The sequence below is a fragment of the Myxocyprinus asiaticus genome, chromosome 43 (genome assembly GCF_019703515.2).
Source record: "Myxocyprinus asiaticus isolate MX2 ecotype Aquarium Trade chromosome 43, UBuf_Myxa_2, whole genome shotgun sequence".
NCBI classification, from domain to species: domain Eukaryota; kingdom Metazoa; phylum Chordata; class Actinopteri; order Cypriniformes; family Catostomidae; genus Myxocyprinus; species Myxocyprinus asiaticus.
This window is the reverse complement of record NC_059386.1, coordinates 32,673,619-32,694,845: the sequence shown is the minus strand read 5'-3', so window position 1 is coordinate 32,694,845 and position 21,227 is coordinate 32,673,619. Positions and strand designations below refer to the sequence as shown.

At 36.7% G+C, this 21,227-nt stretch overlaps 1 protein-coding gene across 16 annotated transcripts in view; it reads right to left on the bottom strand.

Moving 5' to 3' along the window:
* Positions 1-3,756: 3,756 nt before the first annotated feature.
* The window catches only part of LOC127433900 (calcium/calmodulin-dependent protein kinase type II subunit beta), a 94,311-nt gene continuing 76,840 nt past the window's right edge, over positions 3,757-21,227 (bottom strand). For 14 of the 16 annotated variants that reach the window (XM_051686236.1, XM_051686225.1, XM_051686229.1 and 11 more), the window contains 4 exons: positions 15,511-15,586; positions 12,217-12,311; positions 11,879-12,113; positions 3,757-8,322 (listed from right to left, as the gene is read on the bottom strand). In XM_051686236.1, coding sequence (XP_051542196.1) covers positions 11,881-12,113; positions 12,217-12,311; positions 15,511-15,586 — 404 coding nt within the window. In that variant the 3' untranslated portion in view covers positions 3,757-8,322; positions 11,879-11,880. Of the gene's footprint in view, positions 8,323-11,878; positions 12,114-12,216; positions 12,312-15,510; positions 15,587-18,732; positions 18,874-21,227 lie in introns of all 16 variants that reach the window. The other 2 variants (XM_051686235.1, XM_051686220.1) reach the window with 1 other exon arrangement.

The following is a 21,227-nucleotide window of genomic DNA, read 5'->3' as shown; positions in this document are numbered from 1 at the left end:
AATATGATCTTTTACCTCTTAGATTTGTATATTTTCTGGGTCAGGGTTAGGGTTAGGTGAAAACGGATAAAACAAAAGGGGCATGCAAACTTCTGCACTTAACATATACATGTATACACAGTAGTTTGTGAAAATGCACATTTATTTACTTATTTATTTATTTATTTTCGCTATTTGTTTTTCACGATTTAGCATTTTTTTTTTAAATGTACAAATTCCAAGTAGCCTATTCTAACTAAATAATGTCATATTGCATGCGTAATTATGAAATGACTTGTCTTGTCAGGTACACATTTTAACACAGAAGTTGAATAGTGCAGTGTAGCTGTCTATGGTCGTGGGGAAATAAACATTCACAGCAAAACAACTTGTTTACATTTCACATGTCGTGCGAAGAAATGGATCGGCTTCCAGCTCGTTGTTGAAAATGCATTTTATTTGGGCATTTTGGACCCACTTTATATTAGGTGCCCTTAACTACTATGTACTTAACCATTTGATACAATGTAATTATTATGTACATACATGTTGTTGCATTGTAATTACACTTAAAGTACTTGCATTTAATTACATTTGTAGTTACACTGTTAACTTTACCCCTAACCCAACCCTTACCCCAAAATCTAACTTTAACCCTTAATTCTAACCCTAACCCAACCCTTACTCATAAACCTACCAGTACCTCAACCTCAGTAGCAGCAAATGTGGGAATTTTGCAGAACAACATGTAGTTATACATAGTCTTGTACGTATTTAATGTTAGTACATAGTAGTTAAGGCATCCTAATTTAAAGTGTGACCGACATTTCTAACTTGTGCTGACTGACAGGATGACAGAGCACGAGCGCATGAACTCATGGCCATGGTAGATACATTTCAGCTGATTTGCAGTATTTGAAGTATCGTCAAATCAACGTGCGACACAACAAAATTGCTTCTCTTCTCTGCAAACGATACCAGAGACGATAGCAAGAAGGACAATGAGGATATTTAATTTCAGGAGAAAAAAACAAAAACAAAAAACAGTGAGCCTACCAGCTGAAACATAATTACATTTTCTAGAGAACTGTCGGGACACCAGGACACACCTCTTAAAATCGGGACTGTCCCAGGTGTCTGATCACCCTATTCATTCATCAATCTACAAGATCTTACATTCACGCTCTGGCCATATTGATGTGCCTCTGTGCTCATCAAACTCCAAGAGACAAAGTCATTAAAAATACCTCTGTACGACATCTGACCATCTTTTCATATTATTCACCTATGGAGCAGATTTCAATGAGAGTGATAAACCAGGATGGGGGAAGGGGTGCTTTCACATACATGTGGAAAGGATGCAAGTGCATAGGACAGTTTTAATGAAGATAACGCAAAAATCCAATTCAGACAATCCAACAGTAAGTACAGGCAGAAAGTCAGGCGATCGGCAAAGAGACATAAACAGGCTAGAGACAAACTCGTGGTCAACAGACAGGCAAAAGTATAACAACAGAGACTCAGAATTAAGTAAGCTTGGTAACATCAAACACTAGGGAATTGAGCATATACTTCACAAGGACTGAATGTGACAAAGTCTCTTATAAAGGGTGCAGTGATTGCTGTAGTAATGATGTGCAGGTGTGGCTGATCAGAACTCTGGTGATTGAGATCGAGGTGGTGCATATGGGAATTTAAGTCTGGGGTGGCCATATCTGAATGGTGCTGTGACTGCTCAGCAAAACACCTCACAAGCATTTTCACATAGTAAAGGTGTGGTGTGGACTCGCACCATCAACCCTTGGTCAAAAATACTTGCTGTGCTCTCACATGTAATCCTTTTTCAGAGCACTTAAAAGGGTAGGGGCTGAATAAGGTTAATATTGCGAATGTGACATACTGTATATTGTAGGCAGATTGCTGCCATCTGGTGAACAAAATGTAAATAACATGACTTAAAATTAATGTTGTGACAATAATAGCCAGTAGATGGCAGCAGAGTCTCCTGAACAGTAAAGGGGCGTCACACTACACTTCGTGCACCATTCACTCCCATTCAAACACATCCGAATGCAGCAAACTGGAAATGCAAGCTCATGCAAAGAAATTTCATAGTACGCTGCATACCAAAGTTCAAGCTTGGTGAACTCTGAACCGTGAATTCATACAACAAGAGGACGCATGACCAATAGAAGATCGAAACTTCACACCCTGACCTCTTGGCTCAATACAAAGAATGCATATTTAAAGCTGCATGTTTTATTGTTGCAGGAAAGTGAGTAGACAATATATTTTAAAATGTTTAATATAATATTATTTGTTATTTGTGATGTATTATTTACTGTACTTACACCAGAAGTCCTCCCGTGTGACAACATATCCTGGTCCATTGTGTTGTACGAAAAAATATGCGTGCTCAAACCTTGACCACCCTTTAAAACATTTCGCCATGGTGCTACTACAGAATTAACTGTAAACAAGACTCGACGAGGCCACATTTATAAATTAGCATCTAAGCGTAAACTTTCCCACAGTGGAAAAGGTATACTTTCGTGCATTGAGGTCACTCAGAATTTGTTCCTTGATATTTGTTCTCTGTGTGTGTGTGCATGAGTGTGTGTGTGTTCTGCGTTTTCCCTTCTGGCTGTGTTAGTCTTGCCCATTTATTTCTGTGTATGTGTGTGTGTGTGTGTGTGTGTGTGTGTGTTTTGCATTATGGGTGTGTTATTATTATTATTGTCTCACCCCCTCATTTTTGAATATACAGTATGTTTAGCATTGTGACTGATTTATTGGTTTTATTTGACAAATATAAAAAAAATGCTCTGTGTTATAGTCTCACCAGTTAATTTTTGTATGTGTAATTGTGTATGTTTTGCACCATGGATGTTTAATATTTCTGTGTGTGTTTTTTTCTGCATTGTGGCCGATTTTGATTGTATCTGACAAATCAGAAAAAAACAATTGGTCTCTGTTATGGTCTTTCCCATGAATTTTCAAAGGTCAGTTAATTTTGACCGCTAAGACAAAAGGTGTTGCTTTTTTTTTATGACCACTTAAGACTTATCGAATCATGCCCCATTTTTTTGTATGTTCAGATGGCAAGTGGAGAAAAAGTCACCAAGTCAGATAAAATAAACCATTTTTATTAAATCGGCAAAAGTGACTATAGGAGGGTTAAATATGTTTAATTTTTATTATAGTTTATTATAAATTTAGATCCTAACCCAAGCCATAACCCTAGCCTTAAAACTGATTTTATTCTAGAAGAATTTTTGGAGAGAAAAAAAACACCCCCAACTTGCCGCTTTTCCCCTCATTTTTATCTAGCAACTTAAATGGTAAGATCTTTTTTTTTTTTTTTTTTTTTTTTTTTTTTACAAAGCCTATTTATAAGACCATTTAATCATACATTACTGATTCACCTGGGTACATGGGCAGGGTAAATGGGGTATATAAACTTAAACTGTGGCAACCAAATATTTGCAATATGATTATACACCACAGGTTCTGCTGAATACAGGTGGATAGTTTTGAGTGACTCAGCTGTGATGACAACACTCAAAAGTAAATGAGACTTTGGCACTCTCAAGTAATACATTCATGTGTTGTTTTCCCTTATCTTATCAGCTTTCAGCACCAGAGCGGACCCCTGTCTCATTCAGATAACGTTCCGGTACGTCTACAAGCAATAAACCAGCATGTCAGCAGTTGATTTCATTTTGTCTAGATATTAGATGTTCATTTGAACAGGATAAAATGAGCTATAGAGTTACATGGTTTTGACAAAGTCATTTTATTGATAATACTGATAACATCTTAGTACATCTCCTATAGAACACATATAGAGAAAAGAGGGATAGCACACTGGAAGAACAGATATGAGAAGAGTAAAGAGAAATGAAAGAATTATGATAATCTAACTGAATAAAACCCACATCACCTCATTGCAGGATCTGAGATTATAAAACTCTGCAAAGTTGGAAGGCTCATCTCTAGAGAAATGTATAGCCATCAAATTTAAGCAAAAGATAAAAAAGTACATTGGGAGAAAATGTGAACACTACAAATACCAGATATTGGCTTGATGTTGTAAGAGCAGCATGTGTCACGACTACAGAAACAACGATGATTTGCTCTCTCACAGTTGTGTACACACTCAGACATACACACACCAGAATCCCATTATTGGCCTGATTAGATTACATCACTCATTACTGTAATAACCCAGATGATATTAGGAAGAACCACTGTTTTATGGTAATTCAGTGTATAAACATCGATACTTGTTTAGGTTTAATTAATCAAACATGGCATGACACTATTTATTAGTGCATGGTCTTTCAAGAAGATTGCATTTCCATTTAAGCAGAAAAGTGAGAGCAAACGTGCATTTTAACATTTCACTTTGTTGAATTCTTGGGGATCTCATGATATTATGCATACTTGAACTGGAAAATTCACTTTTGTCTGTTGCAAAGAGTGCACTCTATTGGGATTTTTCTCTATACAGTATTTAAGCAAAGCACAATATGGGTAATTGATCAAATTATGAACATACCGAGCTAATGCGCATATTGGCAAGAGGTTTTTACATTGAAAACAGACATTATTTGAGGTCCTTTTTGTAGATTGGCAGCCAAAGAATCCATTCCGTAATAAAAACACATGCATAATATGATCTAGTGTGACTGTGTTTGACTCACGCTAATAAACACATTTTTCAATAATTCACATTTTATATGGGCTCAACCAGCACTGCTCAAACAACAAATGCCATTACAAAAGCATACCATACAATCATAATAATTATAAGTTTTACCATGATAGTCATTATCATTAATAGTAATTGTCATCATCATCATCTTTAGACAAAAATAGTTATATGCACTTACAAAGCTCAGAAAATAGATAGTCACTGGCATTCAGTAAAAAACAAACAGAATGAAACAAAAATCACCAAAATGTATTATTGTAAAGTTGAAGTTCATGCAAAAAATCGCCACTTATAATAAGTTAACACTATGTAGCAGTAGTTTTACAAGATATCTATGTGTTGTTCTGTTGTACTTTTAAGTTATTAATTGCAATATCAAACACACATATAAGAAAGAAACAACACCGGTTTGTTGACATGCGGCTCGGATTTCTGTTTAGGGGGGTGTTGCATTCATTACCATTTACATTGAGTTTCTCCTATGACAGAAACTCTGGGTTCATTAAAGCAAACAACAAAAATAAAGGTCAAACTTCAGAGTACAATGAAACGCAAAACAAAACACAAACCGCCGTCCAATGAACTGCCTCAACAAAGGTCATGTGACTTGCAAGGCAAAAGTCCACATTCAGTAGGATGCTTTTCTGAGAAAAATCTTTTGACGTCAATAACAAACAGTACCAGTTGTAAGGAAGCACCCTACAGTCAAGCTGTATATTCTTCTTCAGTTTAAAAGGATAGTGCATGCCCAAAGATGAAATTCTGTCATCATTGTTCCAAACCTGTACAACTTTCTTTCTTCTGAGGAACACAAAAAGATATTTAAGGCAAAATGACAGCCTCAGTCGCCATTCACTTCCATTGTATGGAAAAAAGATGCAATGAAAGAGAATGTTGACTGAGGCTAACATACTACCAAACATCTCCTTTTGTGTTCAATGTAAGAAAGAAAAGTCATACAGGTTTGGAACAACATGAGGGTGAGTAAATGATGCCAGAGTTTTCATTTTTAGGAGAACTATCCCTTCAAGTGTAAAGTACACAATTAAAAAAACAATAACAACAACAGAAAACATCTGTTGATCCTTTCAAATCTGCTGTAAATTCTTGCTCAAAGACGACTGTGCGTTATGGCGTTCAACACTTATTTAGTGACTATGCTTTCACATTAAGGATATCAGTGCCATCGCATTGTAACACATACGCACACGCACACACACACTCATGCTAAGAAAGGGTAAAAAACACAAAGATAACAAACCCTCTTAAACCACATAAATGACATACAAAAAAAGGCTAAAAACCTGCACATACAGAAAAACAAAGAATGAAAGCGTTAGGCGCCTGAGTAAGGTGAAATACAATATTTCTGTGACAAAATTTGAAAATTCTCTCAAACTTCTGTACGAGTTTCATTAAAGCGAATTTACAAGGTGCTGATCACTGTGGTAACCAGAATGGCTATTTAAATCTCACTGTTCTTTGCGAACACACTTGGCCAGCACATAGCAGTACATTTCCTAGTAATTTTGAATAAAGGCTCTTATAAATCGACATAACTTGCAGTATTCTCTTTCACAACTCTTATCTCCTTAGACCTACAAGATTCATCAAAGACAAGCCAATTTCACTTAATAGATAATTACTTTCCACAAACTTTATTCTCTCTTTACAGTGTAATTAACAGTATAACTACAAACACGTGCTTGAATCTCACAATGTCCAGGTCACATTTCACCACAAAATAAATAAATAAAATAAAATATAATATAAAACAACATTTTTTGCATAAATAATTTTAGGGCCATTATTTCTTTATTATTCTTGCATTATTTTTATGACAATTAAGCTACCTCACAAAGCTTTTGTTTTTATGTGTAATTCCTATTATTCTACATGGGGATTAACATTCAAATGGCTTAATTTTCAGTCAAAAGTCAAAATTAAAAACAGATTTTTTTCTTTTCTTTCAATTCTATGGTAAAATATGACCTGGAAATGCTCTTGACAGATTTCATGAGATTCACCCCCATACACCCCCTACAATCCCTCTCACAGACTATTTATTCAGAAACTTTTATCATAACTCAGCGAAACATTTGACATAGAAACAAAACCAGATCACCACTGATTATCAATACAGACACTTCCGGGGGCCTGGGTTGCTCGGCGAGTAAAGACGCTGACTACCACCCATGGAGTCACGAGTTCGAATCCAGGGCGTGCTGAGTGACTCCAGCCAGGTCTCCTAAGCAACCAAATTGGCCCGGTTGCTAGGAAGGGTAGAGTCACATGGGGTAACCTCCTCGTGGTCGCTATAATGTGGTTCGCTCTCGGTGGGGCGCATGGTGAGTTGTGCATGGATGCCGCAGAGAAAAGCATGAGCCTCCACACGCGCTATGTCTCCGTGGTAACGCGCTCAACAAGCCACGTGATAAGATGCACGCATTGACGGTCTCAGATGCAGAGGCAACTGAGATTCGTCCTCCGCCACCCGGATTGAGGCGAGTTACTACGGCACCACGAGGACTTAGAGCGCATTGGGAATTGGGTATTCCAAATTGTGGAGAAATAAAATGTGCTGGTCACCACAGAGACAGTGAACTGTATTATTCTAAATTAGATTATGCTCTGATTTAGAGAGAGAGAGCTCAGTTTCATGGAAGTTCAACTTGGTAGCCTGCAGATAAACCAGAATGAACCAAATCTCAGTGCCACACAAAGCTCTGATGGGAAAACACATCACTAAAGTCAATGATGACCATGAAGTGATTTAAAAACAGCACCCTGATAATACAAACACTGATCATGGTACCAGAAAATATGGTCACCACACAGAATCTTAAAACTGCTGTGGCGACCAAAGGTCAGGTCATGTAATTAGTGAGATATGAACTTTAACCTGTACAGTGCTGGCAAAATAAACTTAAACTTACTCAACCACAAAAAAACAAAAAAAAACAAAACAAAAAAAAATCAATAATACTCTTAATTCATGCTTTTAAAAAAGAGAGAAACCAAATCAAAACAAAACAGTGTTACCACCAACATCAGAAATTTGACCATCAAATATACAATCTCAATAGAACAACAGCAAAACTTATGATCCTTAAAGAATTAATAATCATAATAATAAATTCAATAATTATAATAATATTTTATTAAAACATGATCTACTTGGGAGGCAGAAGGAGAGTGAAGGGATTGTGGGGAAAAAGGCAATCGTGCAACTTCTAGAAGTGGTTATAACATAAGGTTCTAACTCTAGGTGGGAACCTGGAGTCTTTAATTGCTCTCGATGATTGATGCAGTCGTTAATAAGACTTGGCATACAGCTGATTGGGTGTAAAAGGGTTTGGGGTGTATACGTTGCGTGCTCGGTTGTGTTGGAGTCAGAATGGTATAGGATGTTCTAGCAATAAGGGGTTGTCTGGATGCTTTATCGAGAGCAGCCCAGCAGGTAGAGTGGTAACTGTTGGTTTGCATGCAGGGGAGGATGGTTGTGTCCAGAGTTGGAGATTTCGGAACGCTCCGATACTGGACCCCCGCTGCCGTCCTATTAGTCCTCCCTGTCCTTCACCTCCGTGAGGGGCGCTCACATCTAATATATTCATTGCAGGGCCACTCTGAAATACATAAAGCACAATGACACTGTTGTTTTTCCTTTTTCGCAGAAAGCTATCTTCTCTTTTTAGCTTGTAATAAAATCAAATCTCATCTGAAATAGATGCAACCCTGAAAGCAGTGTTGGTGATTAGTTAAAGGGATTAGTTCACACAAAAATGAAAATTCAGTCAATGTTTACTCAACCGTTTACTCAACCCTATGTTGTTATAACCCTATATGACTTTCTTTCTTTTTCTCAACACAAAATTGCGAGAAAATGGAGAAATTGCGAAAAAAAAAAATTGTGCTCAGTGATGTCATACAATGGCAGTTCATGGTGACCACATCTTCAAGCTTTAAAAGAACACAAAAGGATAATTCAGAAGTCTAATAAATTATTCCATGAGACTCATGATTGTCATGAAAGCATACGATAAGATTTGGTGAGAAACAAACCATGATAGGGCACGATAGCAACAGCTCAATAAGCCCCATCGCGACATGGAGCGTTCAAGCAAAAACTCGTTTTGTTTATCTAAAAACAGGTCCTTTAGGCTCTTCTTTCTCTCTCTCATTTCCGAGTACTCCATTCAAAAAAATAAGGCTGGGCATAGAAATGCATTGATGCTTCGACTACAAACTCTTCAGACATGCTTAGTAAGTTCTGTTCTCTGGTTTGTGTGCAGATGTGTTGTGTTCTTTCGTCACTATCACTGTAGCAGACCTGTTTTTAGATAAACGGACCATGTCGCGAGGGCTGCTTGAACTGTTGCTCTCATGCCCTATTGAAAGCGTACAGGAGATCAACAGTCGGTTAACTACCTCAACTGGTTTCACAAAATAATACATTACATTTCGGTTTGTTTCTCACCAAACCTTACTTTATGCTTTTATAACAATCATGAGTCTCATAGAATAATTTATTAGACTTCTGAATTATACTTTTGCATTCTTTTGAAGCTTGAAGAGGTGGTCACCATAAACTGCCATTGTATGACATCACTGAGCACATTTCTTTTTTTTCACAATTTCTCCTTTTGCGTTAAGAAAAAGGAAGTCCTATGGGGTTATAAAAACACAGGGGTGAGTAAACAATGACTGAATTTTTATTCTTGGGTGAACTAACCCTTTAACTAAAAATAGCAACGCTATTAACTTAACTGCACTTTTCAGTAGTGTGACAGGAGCTCAGCTATTTTTACAACGGTGTAGCTTTTCCAGTAACAAGCTACATTTTCCAAGGAGTAGTGGTGTGGCGTTACAAAACACTACTTTTGTCACATTGTTTTGCGAAAGCAGCAATGCAATGTAAACCCTAATGCTCAAAATGATTAATTGTTTGAAATTAGTAATTCAATTTAATAATACAAATTAGTTTAAATAATATTTACCTTGATGAGTATTTAGAACTTTCTCTTTCTTTTGAGTCAAGAAACTGACACCTTAAATAACCTGAATTGTTTTGTTGTTTTGCGATTAATAAACTTGCCTTTTTAAATTTACAGGAAATTAAAGGGATAGTTCACCCAAAACAAAAATTCTCTCATAATTTACTCACCCTCATGCCATCCCAGATGTTTATGACTTTCTTTCTTCAGCAGAACACATTTAAAGAAAAATAGAAATATATCTTAGCTCAGTAGGTCCATACAATGCAAGTGGACGGTGATCCGACCTTTAACGCTCCAAAAAGAACAGACAGTCAACATAAACGTCATCCATTCGACTCCGCTGGTTAAAATTAATATAATCTAAAGCAGAATGATCACTTTTGGTGCAAAAAATATCAATATTTAAGTACTTTTTAACTATAAATCATAGCTTCCAGTCAGCAGCAGTATGCGCATTAATGCGGTCTCTCCTGTGACGTATTCGTGTCGGCATGTTATGGATGTAAACTCATGTTTTTCTCTCGGTTGAGACATCCAGGATGAGCACAAAAATGCACCATAGTAAACAAACAGATACAAATACAGATAAAAACCAACGACGCTTCTGTACAGCGTTCCTCTTACTCAGCTGTAAACAGCGCCTCTCTTCCGGCTGTGTCACACGTGCGTGAGTTCTCGCCTGAACATGCCAACGTGATTACGTCACACGTGCGTACTGCTGCTGACCGGAAGCGATGATTTATAGTTAAAAAGTACCAAAAGCGATCTTTTCACTTTAGAAGACATTCATTTAACCAGTGGAGTCGTATGGATGACGTTATGTTGACTGTCTCTTCTTTTTGCAGCATCAAAGCTCGGATCACCATCCACTTGAATTTTAAGGAACTGCTGAGCTATGATATTTTTCTATTTATCTTCAAATGTGTTCTGCTGAAGAAAGAAATTCATATACATCTGGGATGGCATGCAGGTGAGTAAATGATGAGAGAATTTTCATTTTAGTGTGAACTAACCTTTTAAGATTGTTCTACTGTATATTGCTTTACTCACTGAGCAAATGCTATGCTAATCAAAGCATAGTGTTTCCGATTAGCATGCATTCAGTGTACTAGCTAGTTCTAGCTAGTGCTATCTAGTTAGGTTTCCTCTACTTGAAGTATTTAAGTTGAGATTACATGGTCATTTTAAGTTCAGCCAAAGGGTTACATTTAAAGTTAAGTGGCACTAAAATGTGAGTTAGCTTACTCAATATTTCAAGTTAAGAGCAACTAACATGCACGTGTAGTACAACATAAAAATCTGAACGTTCTATTAACTTAAACTTGGGAGTTTAGTAACTTAAAAATTTGATGTAACTGATTGCCTCAAATTTTTTGAGTTCTGTTAACTTATTAGGGTTTACAGTATGGAAATGAGGTCGTAATCAAAAAAATGTCCTCTATCTTTCTCATGTAGCGCTGGAAAATCCAATTCATTTAAGTGAAATGATTATTTCGGAGAGTTCATTTAAATGAACCGAATAAAATAATTAATTCCCTTATTTTTAAGGTTGGTTCACATAAATGAACTAGTTCACATAAATGATTCACTGATTCATGATTCATGATTCATGCCCTGTACAGCCTTAAAGGGACTCTGCCTTCTTTTTGAAGTGAAATATTTAGTTAATTGCTCCTGTTAATTATTATATTTCAATTCAGTTTAATTAATTATGGTGTTTTGTTGTTTTATTAGTGTACATTCAGTATAAATTCATTTTTAATTTAATGTTGTCACCCTATTTGTTTCACCTTTACAAAAATTAACCATGGTTTTACTATAGTAATATTTTGTGGTTACTGTGGTTTTAATCAGAACCTCTGATAGCAGAATTAAATAATATTATCTGATTGTTATATATCTAAAATATTTCCATCTTTAAATAGCTTCAATGTTGTTAGCTACTTTTGTAAGTAACTTGCAGTGAAGCTGCAAGTGTAGCTTGACTGTAGTTTAACTACTTTCGGTTATTAGTAGCTATTAACAATTGAATTACTTTCATATTAACTGCGAGTCCAAATTTACCGTTACCTAATTACCTGTCTTCAAGTGGATGGAAAACAGCTTTCATATAAGCCAAACTCTGACATAAAACAGACACCAATTTGCACCACATTTCTCTTGTGAAACAAATCCAGATTCACACCTTCACTGGAGAGGGGCGGCTGGCGCACCAGAGCAGTGAAAGTGAACGTTCTGCCATTTGGAGTCACGACGATGCCACACCCGAGTTTCCTCGGATTGGCTGCTGCGCGGCCGGCCTTGCCCGTCCACGAACTGGGTGAGGCGTATGTATGCGATGCAGGCAGCATCTTCTCCGATCAGGTGCACGTGAGGGTTCAGGATGGTGGTGTGGATGGGCTTACTGTTCTTCGCAAGCACTGTAAAGGAACATACATGTATGGAGAAAGCTGCTACTGACTGATTACACAGGACTGATTAGGTGTCTATTGAGTGTGGTCATATGAGATTGAATACACTTACAGTTCTCGAAGTAGAATCTATGGAAGTCCATTCCTTCAACCAAGTTCCCCAAAGCCTCGGGTTCAAAGGAGGTCAGTCCAGGGTCACAGATTTTCCTGTAACAACAAGCACATTTGTTTGCTGTTGGTTACCATGATTAAATGTAGGGAGTGTTAATCCAGTTAACATATTTTATGTGATGATAATGTGCAAAATGACAAAAATATGTATCAATCTGTAACAGACCAAATTTTTATGAAATAATCAAACTTTTGGAAAATGTATAAACTACTTACATTTATATAAACGTGTCAAACATATTAAATATTAATATGACCCACTTTATATTAGGTGTCTTTAAATACTATGTACTTAAGCATTTGCCACAATGCATTTATTATGTACATATGTGTTGTTGCATTGTATTTACATTTAAAGTACCTGCATTTCATAACATCTGTAGTTTCACTGGTAATCTTACCTCTAACCCTAAACCTAACCGTACCCTTACCCTGAAACCTAACTCTAACCCCTAACCCCAACCTTAACCTTAACCCTACCCCTACTCCTAAACCTACCTGTACCTCAACCTCAGCAGCAGCAAATTTGAATCTTGTTATAGCCAGGGCACAAGTTGAGGGGGTATGCGAGGGGATGCCATCCCCCTTGTTGCAAGAAATACTAACAACCATCCCCCTTGTAAAACCACCATACCCCCATACCATCCCCTTTAGATCGATTGTGTCTGTCAGTGTTTTGGTTTTGTCATGTTTTACTTTGTACACTAGATGTCCTCATTGTGTTTTCCCATGCTTGTTTTGATTATTCATTTCACCTGTGCCTTGTTTTCAGAGTTGTATTTTAAGTTGTTGTTTTTTTTTGTGGGGGTGGGGGGGGGATTTGAGTTTTGCTGACCTGTTCTCTGTTGCTCCCGAGACCCTGTGGATTTCTGACCGCTTTTGTTTGGAAATACTTTTTGTTTTTTGAAACCCTGTGGATTTTTACTGCCATTAACTTTTTTCGTTTAAATGGATTTACTTTTTTGGCATTGCTCACGAGTTCTCCTTTGGATCATTAAAGACTCGTTTTTGTTTTATCCCTGACTTCCGTGCGTTCTTCGCAACTGGGTCCACATTCCCCATTGTCCCCAAGCTCAATTCCCTTGACCTTGCGTCACCCCGAGTTACTGACAGTGTCGTGTTACTTAGAACTAATTGTGCAAGTAAAATATTTAATTCACTACATTTTGATAAATAACAGACTTTAAATAACAACAATTTCGCCAATCAGAATAAGATTTCAGAATTAAGATATTGCTATAAGTGTACAGTTACAACATGTAGGCTACATGTTTGCACTTTTTACACCGCTGATTAAGATCCTTCATAGAAACTGCCTAAACTTGCATTAGTTCGGTTATTGGAGTAGAGGTGTGTGTGTGTGTGTGTGTGTGTGTGTGTGTGTGTGTGTGTGTGTGTGTGTGAGATGGAGGGAATGATCTTGAGCAAAACCTTTTTCATGATCTTTACGTAGATTCTTTCAAACATTCATCAGAAAATACAATAACAGAGGGTAACGGGTATATTATATATAGCATAAGCATATACGTGTAAGGGTCAATGACGTGAATAATTGTTTTGTACATTATTTAAAAAATACATAAATGCAATTCACAAAACATTTACTTAAATACACCTATGATGAGCATATTTTCAATTTAAGGTAATATTGATTTTTTTCTTAAAGTAAAAAATACCACGTGATGTCAAAAGTCTCATTAAAAGCTGAAAAACTTGAAAAAGGAAAAGTTGGCATGACAAGTGCAGAAAAATATTTTATTGTTATTTAAAAAAGCAGTGAAACAATTAAAAATTATTCATATCATTGGGGCCTGGGTAGCTCAGTGGTAAAATATGCTGGCTACCACCCCTGGAGTTCGCTAGTTCGAATCCCAGGGCGTGCTGAGTGACTCCAGCCAGGTCTCCTAAGCAACCAAATTGGCCCGGTTGCTAGGGAGGGTAGAGTCACATGGGGTAACCTCCTCGTGGTCACTATAATGTGGTTTGTTCTCGGTGGGGCGCATGGTGAATTGAGCGTGGTTGCCGTGGTGGATGGCGTGAAGCCTCCACACGCGCTATGTCTCCGTGGCAACGCGCTCAACAAGCCACGTGATAAGATGTGCGGGTTGACTGTCTCAGACGCAGAGGCAACTGGGATTTGTCCTCCACCACCCGGACTGAGGCGAATCACTATGCGACCATGAGGACTTAGAGCGCATTGGGAATTGGGCATTCCAAATTGGGAGAAAAAGGGGAAAATTCCCCCCCAAAAATAAAAAATTCATATCTAAAAATGCTTTTGTCCACCAAATCAAAGTCATTGGGTGTGAACAAAATAAGTAGCAAATTTGTTTGTTGATAAAAATCATGAAACGGAGCGGACACCTTTAGACCCTCAAAACATCTATTTATGATGACATTTTTATGAAAAGGCATATTTTGTTCAGGTCATATGGTGTAACTCTGAGAAAACTTAAACATATTTTTGACTAAATTATTTATCAAATATTTTTAATATTTATAAAAAAATATTTTTACCTGGAAAAATGTTTGAAATTTTATTGAAATTAATAGTTTTTTATACACATGTATTCAAGGTGCAAAGTATTATAATAATTTTTTAAAGAAAATGATATTAAGGTTTTTAAAAAATTGGACACAAAGATTACAATTAAATTCTTTTCTCCACAATTTGAAATTCCCAATGCGCTCTAACTCCTCGTGGTGGCGTAGTGACTCGCCTCAATCCAGGTGACGGAGGACGAATCTCAGTTGCCTCCGCGTCTAAGACCGTCAATCCGCGCATCTTATCACGTGGCTTGTTGAACACGTTACCGCGGAGACATAGCGTGTGTGGAGGCTTCACGCTATTCTCTGCGGCATCCACGCACAACTCACCACGTGCCCCACCGAGAGCGAGAACCACATTATAGCAACCACGAGGAGGTTACACCATATGACTCTACCCTCCCTAGCAACCGGGCCAATTTGGTTGCTTAGGAGACCTGTCAAAGATTACAATTCTAAGAACTTGACACAAGTGTTTTAAACTAGATTTGTAAATCATTACTTATTTTTTACGCCACGGAAATCCTCTCTTTTTCGTTGCGTCTTTTTATTTATTTTTTTATCTCACTTTAGTTATCGTTGACAAAATAAAAAAAAAAACTTTTGTCAACTAACGTTTTCATAATGTAGTTAATGAGATTAACAGGGAATGTTTTATAAGATTATAAGAAAGCAGACAGTGACTTACGCATAGGCCTCAAAGTCCCCATTGTTGATGGCTTCTATCAGCTGTTCTGTGATCTTGATGATTTCCTGCTTGCGTGCTGTAGGGGAAACACCAACACACACAAATACACAGACGCACACACAAACAAACATACACAATTCAAGATGAATGATTCTAAAATAGGAAATTTCTCTCATTATTTACTCACCATTCCATGAAACACAAAATAAGACATTTTACAGTATGTTAATGAACACAGTGTCCGGAACTGTCAGGCTCCAAAAAAGGACAGTAAAAGTACATTACTACGTATATGCTATATTCCAAATCGCTATATTCTGCCGTAGTTCTTAAGTCTCATTTGTGCATACATTAAGGCTGACAAATTAACGTGTTAATTCAATGCAATTAATACAAAAAATAACGCATTTAAAAAAAAAAATATTAACACTGGCTGCATAAACATCTTTAAAATGTTCTCCTTTTGTGTTCTACAAGAAAGTCTAACAGATTTAGAACAACATGAGTGAGTAAATGATGACAGAATTATCTTTTTAATGTTTTTTTTTAAATTATTTTTTCACTATATTGCAAAGAATGCAAAATTCATCGTAAACGACTAAAAGAGCCAATTGTTGCTCCATTTTGTGTTGAGATAATGTTCTGAAACACATGCAGAGATCAGCGAGGGCACATGACCTAAGGTTTAGGACGCAAGCTCAGCTGTGGACTTACCTGATTTCTCAGTCATGGTTTTCAGTCTAGACTTTCATCCATTCTTCCTAAACTCTCTGACTAAACTGAGGCTGTATCTCTCTTCTGATATAGTTAGTACCTTCACCTGCCCACTTGCTTATGCATATACTCACATTCTTTCTTTAACGATGCCTTAAGTCTGAGTAAACTTTCCCTGCAATTTCCGCAACTTTCCTTCTCCTCGTCTTCTTCGGTCTTTTCCTCGTTAACTGCATGGAGCTCGCTGGGTTGTTGGAGCTATTCCTGTCTCCTCAGATAAGGCTTACTCCCTGATTCCATCTCTCGCTCTCCCTCCCTTCATAGCTTCCTGCTCCACTTTTTAGAGGAGCTTACTGGCCTCAACACATCCTTTAGGTTCTCCTTGTCAATCTGACACAGCAGGCCTGTTCTAGTATCTCTGATTGTGGTATCAGCTGTGATGAACCTGACACACTACCTCCTACACAACATCACTGAATACAAACCAATGCATTTGGAAGTGGCACTGGCTACATCACAGTTCTATGAAGGAAAAATGACACTTCAGATGGTTACGCTGTGTTCTTATCTGGAAAAACACGGTTTCTGCTGCTATTTTCGAGCATTTTATATTCAGTATATTTTATGAGACTATGCAGAGATATTCTCAGGTAAGTCTCCGCCTCAGATGGCACACCCACAGACTGTTGAAGTCAACATGAAATGGCGTTCACAACCCATATTACTTATGTAACGTGACATACTGTATGGGTCATGGACAAATAAGGTTGTTTGAGGTGATAAAAATTAGAAATGTTTATTTAGTTTAAAACACATGTGTCCCATTAGTAGAAATACATGAGACTGTATTCAACTTGATCATTAATAATAAAAAAAAATAAATAAAAAGGTAAATTTTGTTTTATAAATCTCATGAATTTTTGCGTCAAGAATATCAAGTGTTCATATGACCTGGAAAAGATGTGCCTTTTCATAAAAACATCTAAATATATTATATATTTTTTTAAACTTTACACAAAGTTATGAGGGCCTAAAAGGGTCCTCTCTAATTTTTAATACATTTATTTTTACTTTGATTTGGTGGATAAAAGTTTTCAAATATTCATAAAAATGTAAAACAAAATTGTTTCACTGCTTTTTTTTTTTTAAGAAACAATAATAAAATATTATTCTGCACTACTCATGCCAACATTTGCTTTTTAAGGAATTTTAGCTTAATGAGTCTTTTTACTGTCTCCAGACAGTTACATCACATGAGATTTTTTACTTTAAGCCCCAGACAAAAATATCAAAATGACTTTGAACTTAGAAGTTGAAAACTTGTTTATCAAATTTTTTCTTTCTTTTTTTTTTTTTTGTGTGAATTGTATTTAATTTAACTTAATAGATCAACACAAAAAACAAAAAAGAGCCTCAAATCATTGACCCATATTTGAAACAGGATATTCAGTGAGGAAAAAAAAAGTAGGCCATGCTTGATTTTATCCATCAAGAATTAATTGGATCATGTAAAATGGTATCTACGAGTCACAAATGCCAATAAAGACAAACACCTTTTTCTTTGGAATTATGTGCACTGATGAATTATCAAAAAAAAAAAAAAATAAAATAAAAAAAAACACCAGGATCATGTATTAAAGGGACAGTTCACCCAAAAATTAAAATTACTAAAAATTACTAAAACTATAAATGTCCACTTTCACTTTCAATTTTACTTCCATGTTCTTTTTTGTTTTGTTTTTGGCGATTCACATTCTTAGTGAAAACTGCCACCTACTGGGCAGGGAGGAAAATTTATAGTAAAAAATGACTTAAATATTGATCTGTTTCTCACCCACACCTATCATATCACTTCAGGAGACATGGATTTAACCACTGGAGTCTTATGGATTACTTTTATGCTGCCTTTATATGCTTTTTGGTCCTTTAAAATTCTGGCCACCATTCACTTGCATTGTATGGACCAACAGAGCTGAAATATTCTTCAAAAAATCTTTGTTTGTGTTGAACAGAAGAGAGAAAGTCATGCGCATCTGGGATGGCATGAGGGTGAGTGAATGATAAGAGAATTTTAATTTTTGGGTGAACTATCCCTTTAAGAAAGTAAATGGTTTCATGTTGACTTTAACAGACCATCTGATGTATTATGCATTTATATAGCAAGAACCATCTCAAAATGCCAATCTTAAACCAGATTGGCTGGCTTTACGCAATTCCAGGAGTCAGAGTACATTGTTTTTTATCAGTCTACCAGGAAACAAAGTCATGTTTTCAGAGAAAGAAACTGTTACTGGATTTTCCTTAGTTTTCCAGCTGTATATTCCACTTTTATATACAATTTTATATTCACCCGCCCTTAAACATCACATAAAAAATGCTTAATGTGGTTGGTCACTTCATATGACAGTCAAATGGCTTCTTATTGTCAAAGTAGGTGTTCTTGGCCAGATATGTTGTAATGTGGACTAGACTTTGTGCGGCAACACACACTCAACAGGCTGTACTCACTCTGCACAGACACAGAGGGGGGCAGGTTTGGGGGTGATGAGGGCTGGGGAGGGGGGATAGAGGTTCGAAAAGATGTCGACTCCGCCTGAGGTTGTGGGGCAGGTACGCGGCCCACACAGCTCACCAGATCTGTGAACCGGGCTGAGCGGGTCAGGTAAGTGAGGATTACACCATCATGAAAGAGACAAAGAAATGGAGAACATGTAAAGAGATGAACAGGAAACCGATGAGAGCAACATTAGACAAATGACTATAAAATAACAAGATGCAGGAGACAGTTGTGTCTGACCGAAAGGGGTTTTCATTGATAACAGGAGTGCGTTTCCAATAGACAGTGCATGAGCAGGGTCCAGAATAAACACTCGCTAAATGCCAGTGAAAATTAGTTAAAAAAAAAAGGGAGTAAAAATTGTAAGCAGTGTTGGGGAGAAACTAGCTAAAAGTAGCGACGCTACGAACATAACTACACTTTTAAGTAGCGTGACAGAAGTAGTGTCACGCTAATCTTCACTTGTGTTCTGCTGAAGATAGAAAGTCATACACATCTGGGATGGCATGAGGGTGAGTAAATTATAAGATAATTTTCCTTTTTGGGTGAACTTTTCCTAAGTTAATCGGTTCTTTCATAAATGAACCGGTTACAATAAACGATTCACTTAAATTAATCGTTGGTAACTCCAATTCATTTTAGTGAGTTGGTTTGTTCAGACGGTTCATGTAAATAAACTAGTTCACATAAATGATTAACTGATTCACTGAGCCATGTGCAACCTTAAAGTAACTTTGCCTTTTTTTTGCAGCAAAGTATTTAGTTACTTTTTGCTGTTGATCACTATATTTTGACTCTGTGTTTTCTAGATTTATTAGTGTATATTAAGTATACATTTATGTTCAGTTTCATGTTGTCACCCAATTTGTTTATCCCTTATGAAAATGAACCATGGTTTTATTACAGTAACATTGTAGTAACCATGACTATAGTAGCCATGGTTCATTTTGTGGTTACTGTGGTTTTACTACATATACTATGGTTTAACTATTGTTACTGTAGATAAATCATGGTTAATTTTCGTAAGGGAATGTCACCCTAATCAAATATATAACACTTCTTAACTTCTGATTTCAGAATTATATAATATCCTCCCATTGTTATATGTCTAAAAATGTTTTCATTTTCAGATAGCTTTAATGTAGCTAGCTACTTTTGGTTAGTAACTTGTAGTGTAGCTAACTACTTTTTTAAAAGTGTAGCTTGATTGCAGTTCAACTATTTTAAGTTATAAGTAGCTTGTGACACTACAGTTTCAGAATAACTTGCCCAACACTGATGTCAACCAGCGCAATTTTGCAGGTGACTTCTGTATTCCATACACACCCTAAACTGTATTTTTAAATGCGGTTGTTACTTGCAAAATATTGCAACGTGTACATGACGAAAGAGTAAAAAAAGTGATTGTCGCACATAGTGATTGTCAACTTTTACCTCTTTGTACCTCTTTCCAACCAAACTTTAGCCATCTGAAGTCCAGCAAGGAAGACAAACTTTTTATATCGTAACTACAGAACTCAAACTAACAAAAATTTGATGATGAGTTTCAATGTTTTGAGAGACTGCTTAGTACATGCTGTGACTATCGAGTCAACAATGTCCTCTGTTGTTTGTCGAAAATGTACAAGTGAAAAACAGCTAAATGATGACTTTTTCAAGGACATATAAGACATTTTGATAAAATCATAAAAATTACTGTTTTGAACTTTCAGACACATTTAGAACCATTTTAAAAACGGGTCAAAACGACCCGCAAGTCCACGGAAGGATTAAAGGGATAGTTCACCCAAAAATGAAAATTCTCTCATAATTTACTCGCCCTCATGCCATCCCAGATGTATATGACTTCCTTTCTTCAGCAGATAACATTTGAAGAAAAATAGAAAAATATCTAAGCTCAGTAGGTCTTTATAATAGATGTGGATGGTAACACGATTTTTGATGCTCCAAAAAGCACAGACAATCGGCATTAACATCATAAATATGACTCCAGTGGTTAAATTAATGTCTTATAAAGCGATACAATCGAAAAGTACTTAAATATTGGTGTGAAAAAGATCAATATTTAAGTACTTTTTAACAATAAATAAACGCTTCCATTAAGCAGTGGTATGCACATTTATGAGGGGCTGAGGTCACGTGGTCTCTCGTGTGATGTACTGGCGTAGGCATGTTCACGAGAGAAGCGACGCATGCGCGACACACCCGGAAGAGCAGCGCTGTTTACAACTGAGTAGGAGGAACGCTGTACAGACCGAATGCTGTAAACAAATTTAAGCAAATTTAAACAAAGATGTCAAAAGATTTTTTGATTTAAGAGGAGAAGAGGAGATACAAGTTTTTGCACAGCCATATTTATTTGAACCTGAGTACTCTGATCAGGAGCACAGGGAGATAGAGGAGGCTCTGCTGAAGAAAGGAAGTCATATACATCTGCGATGGCATG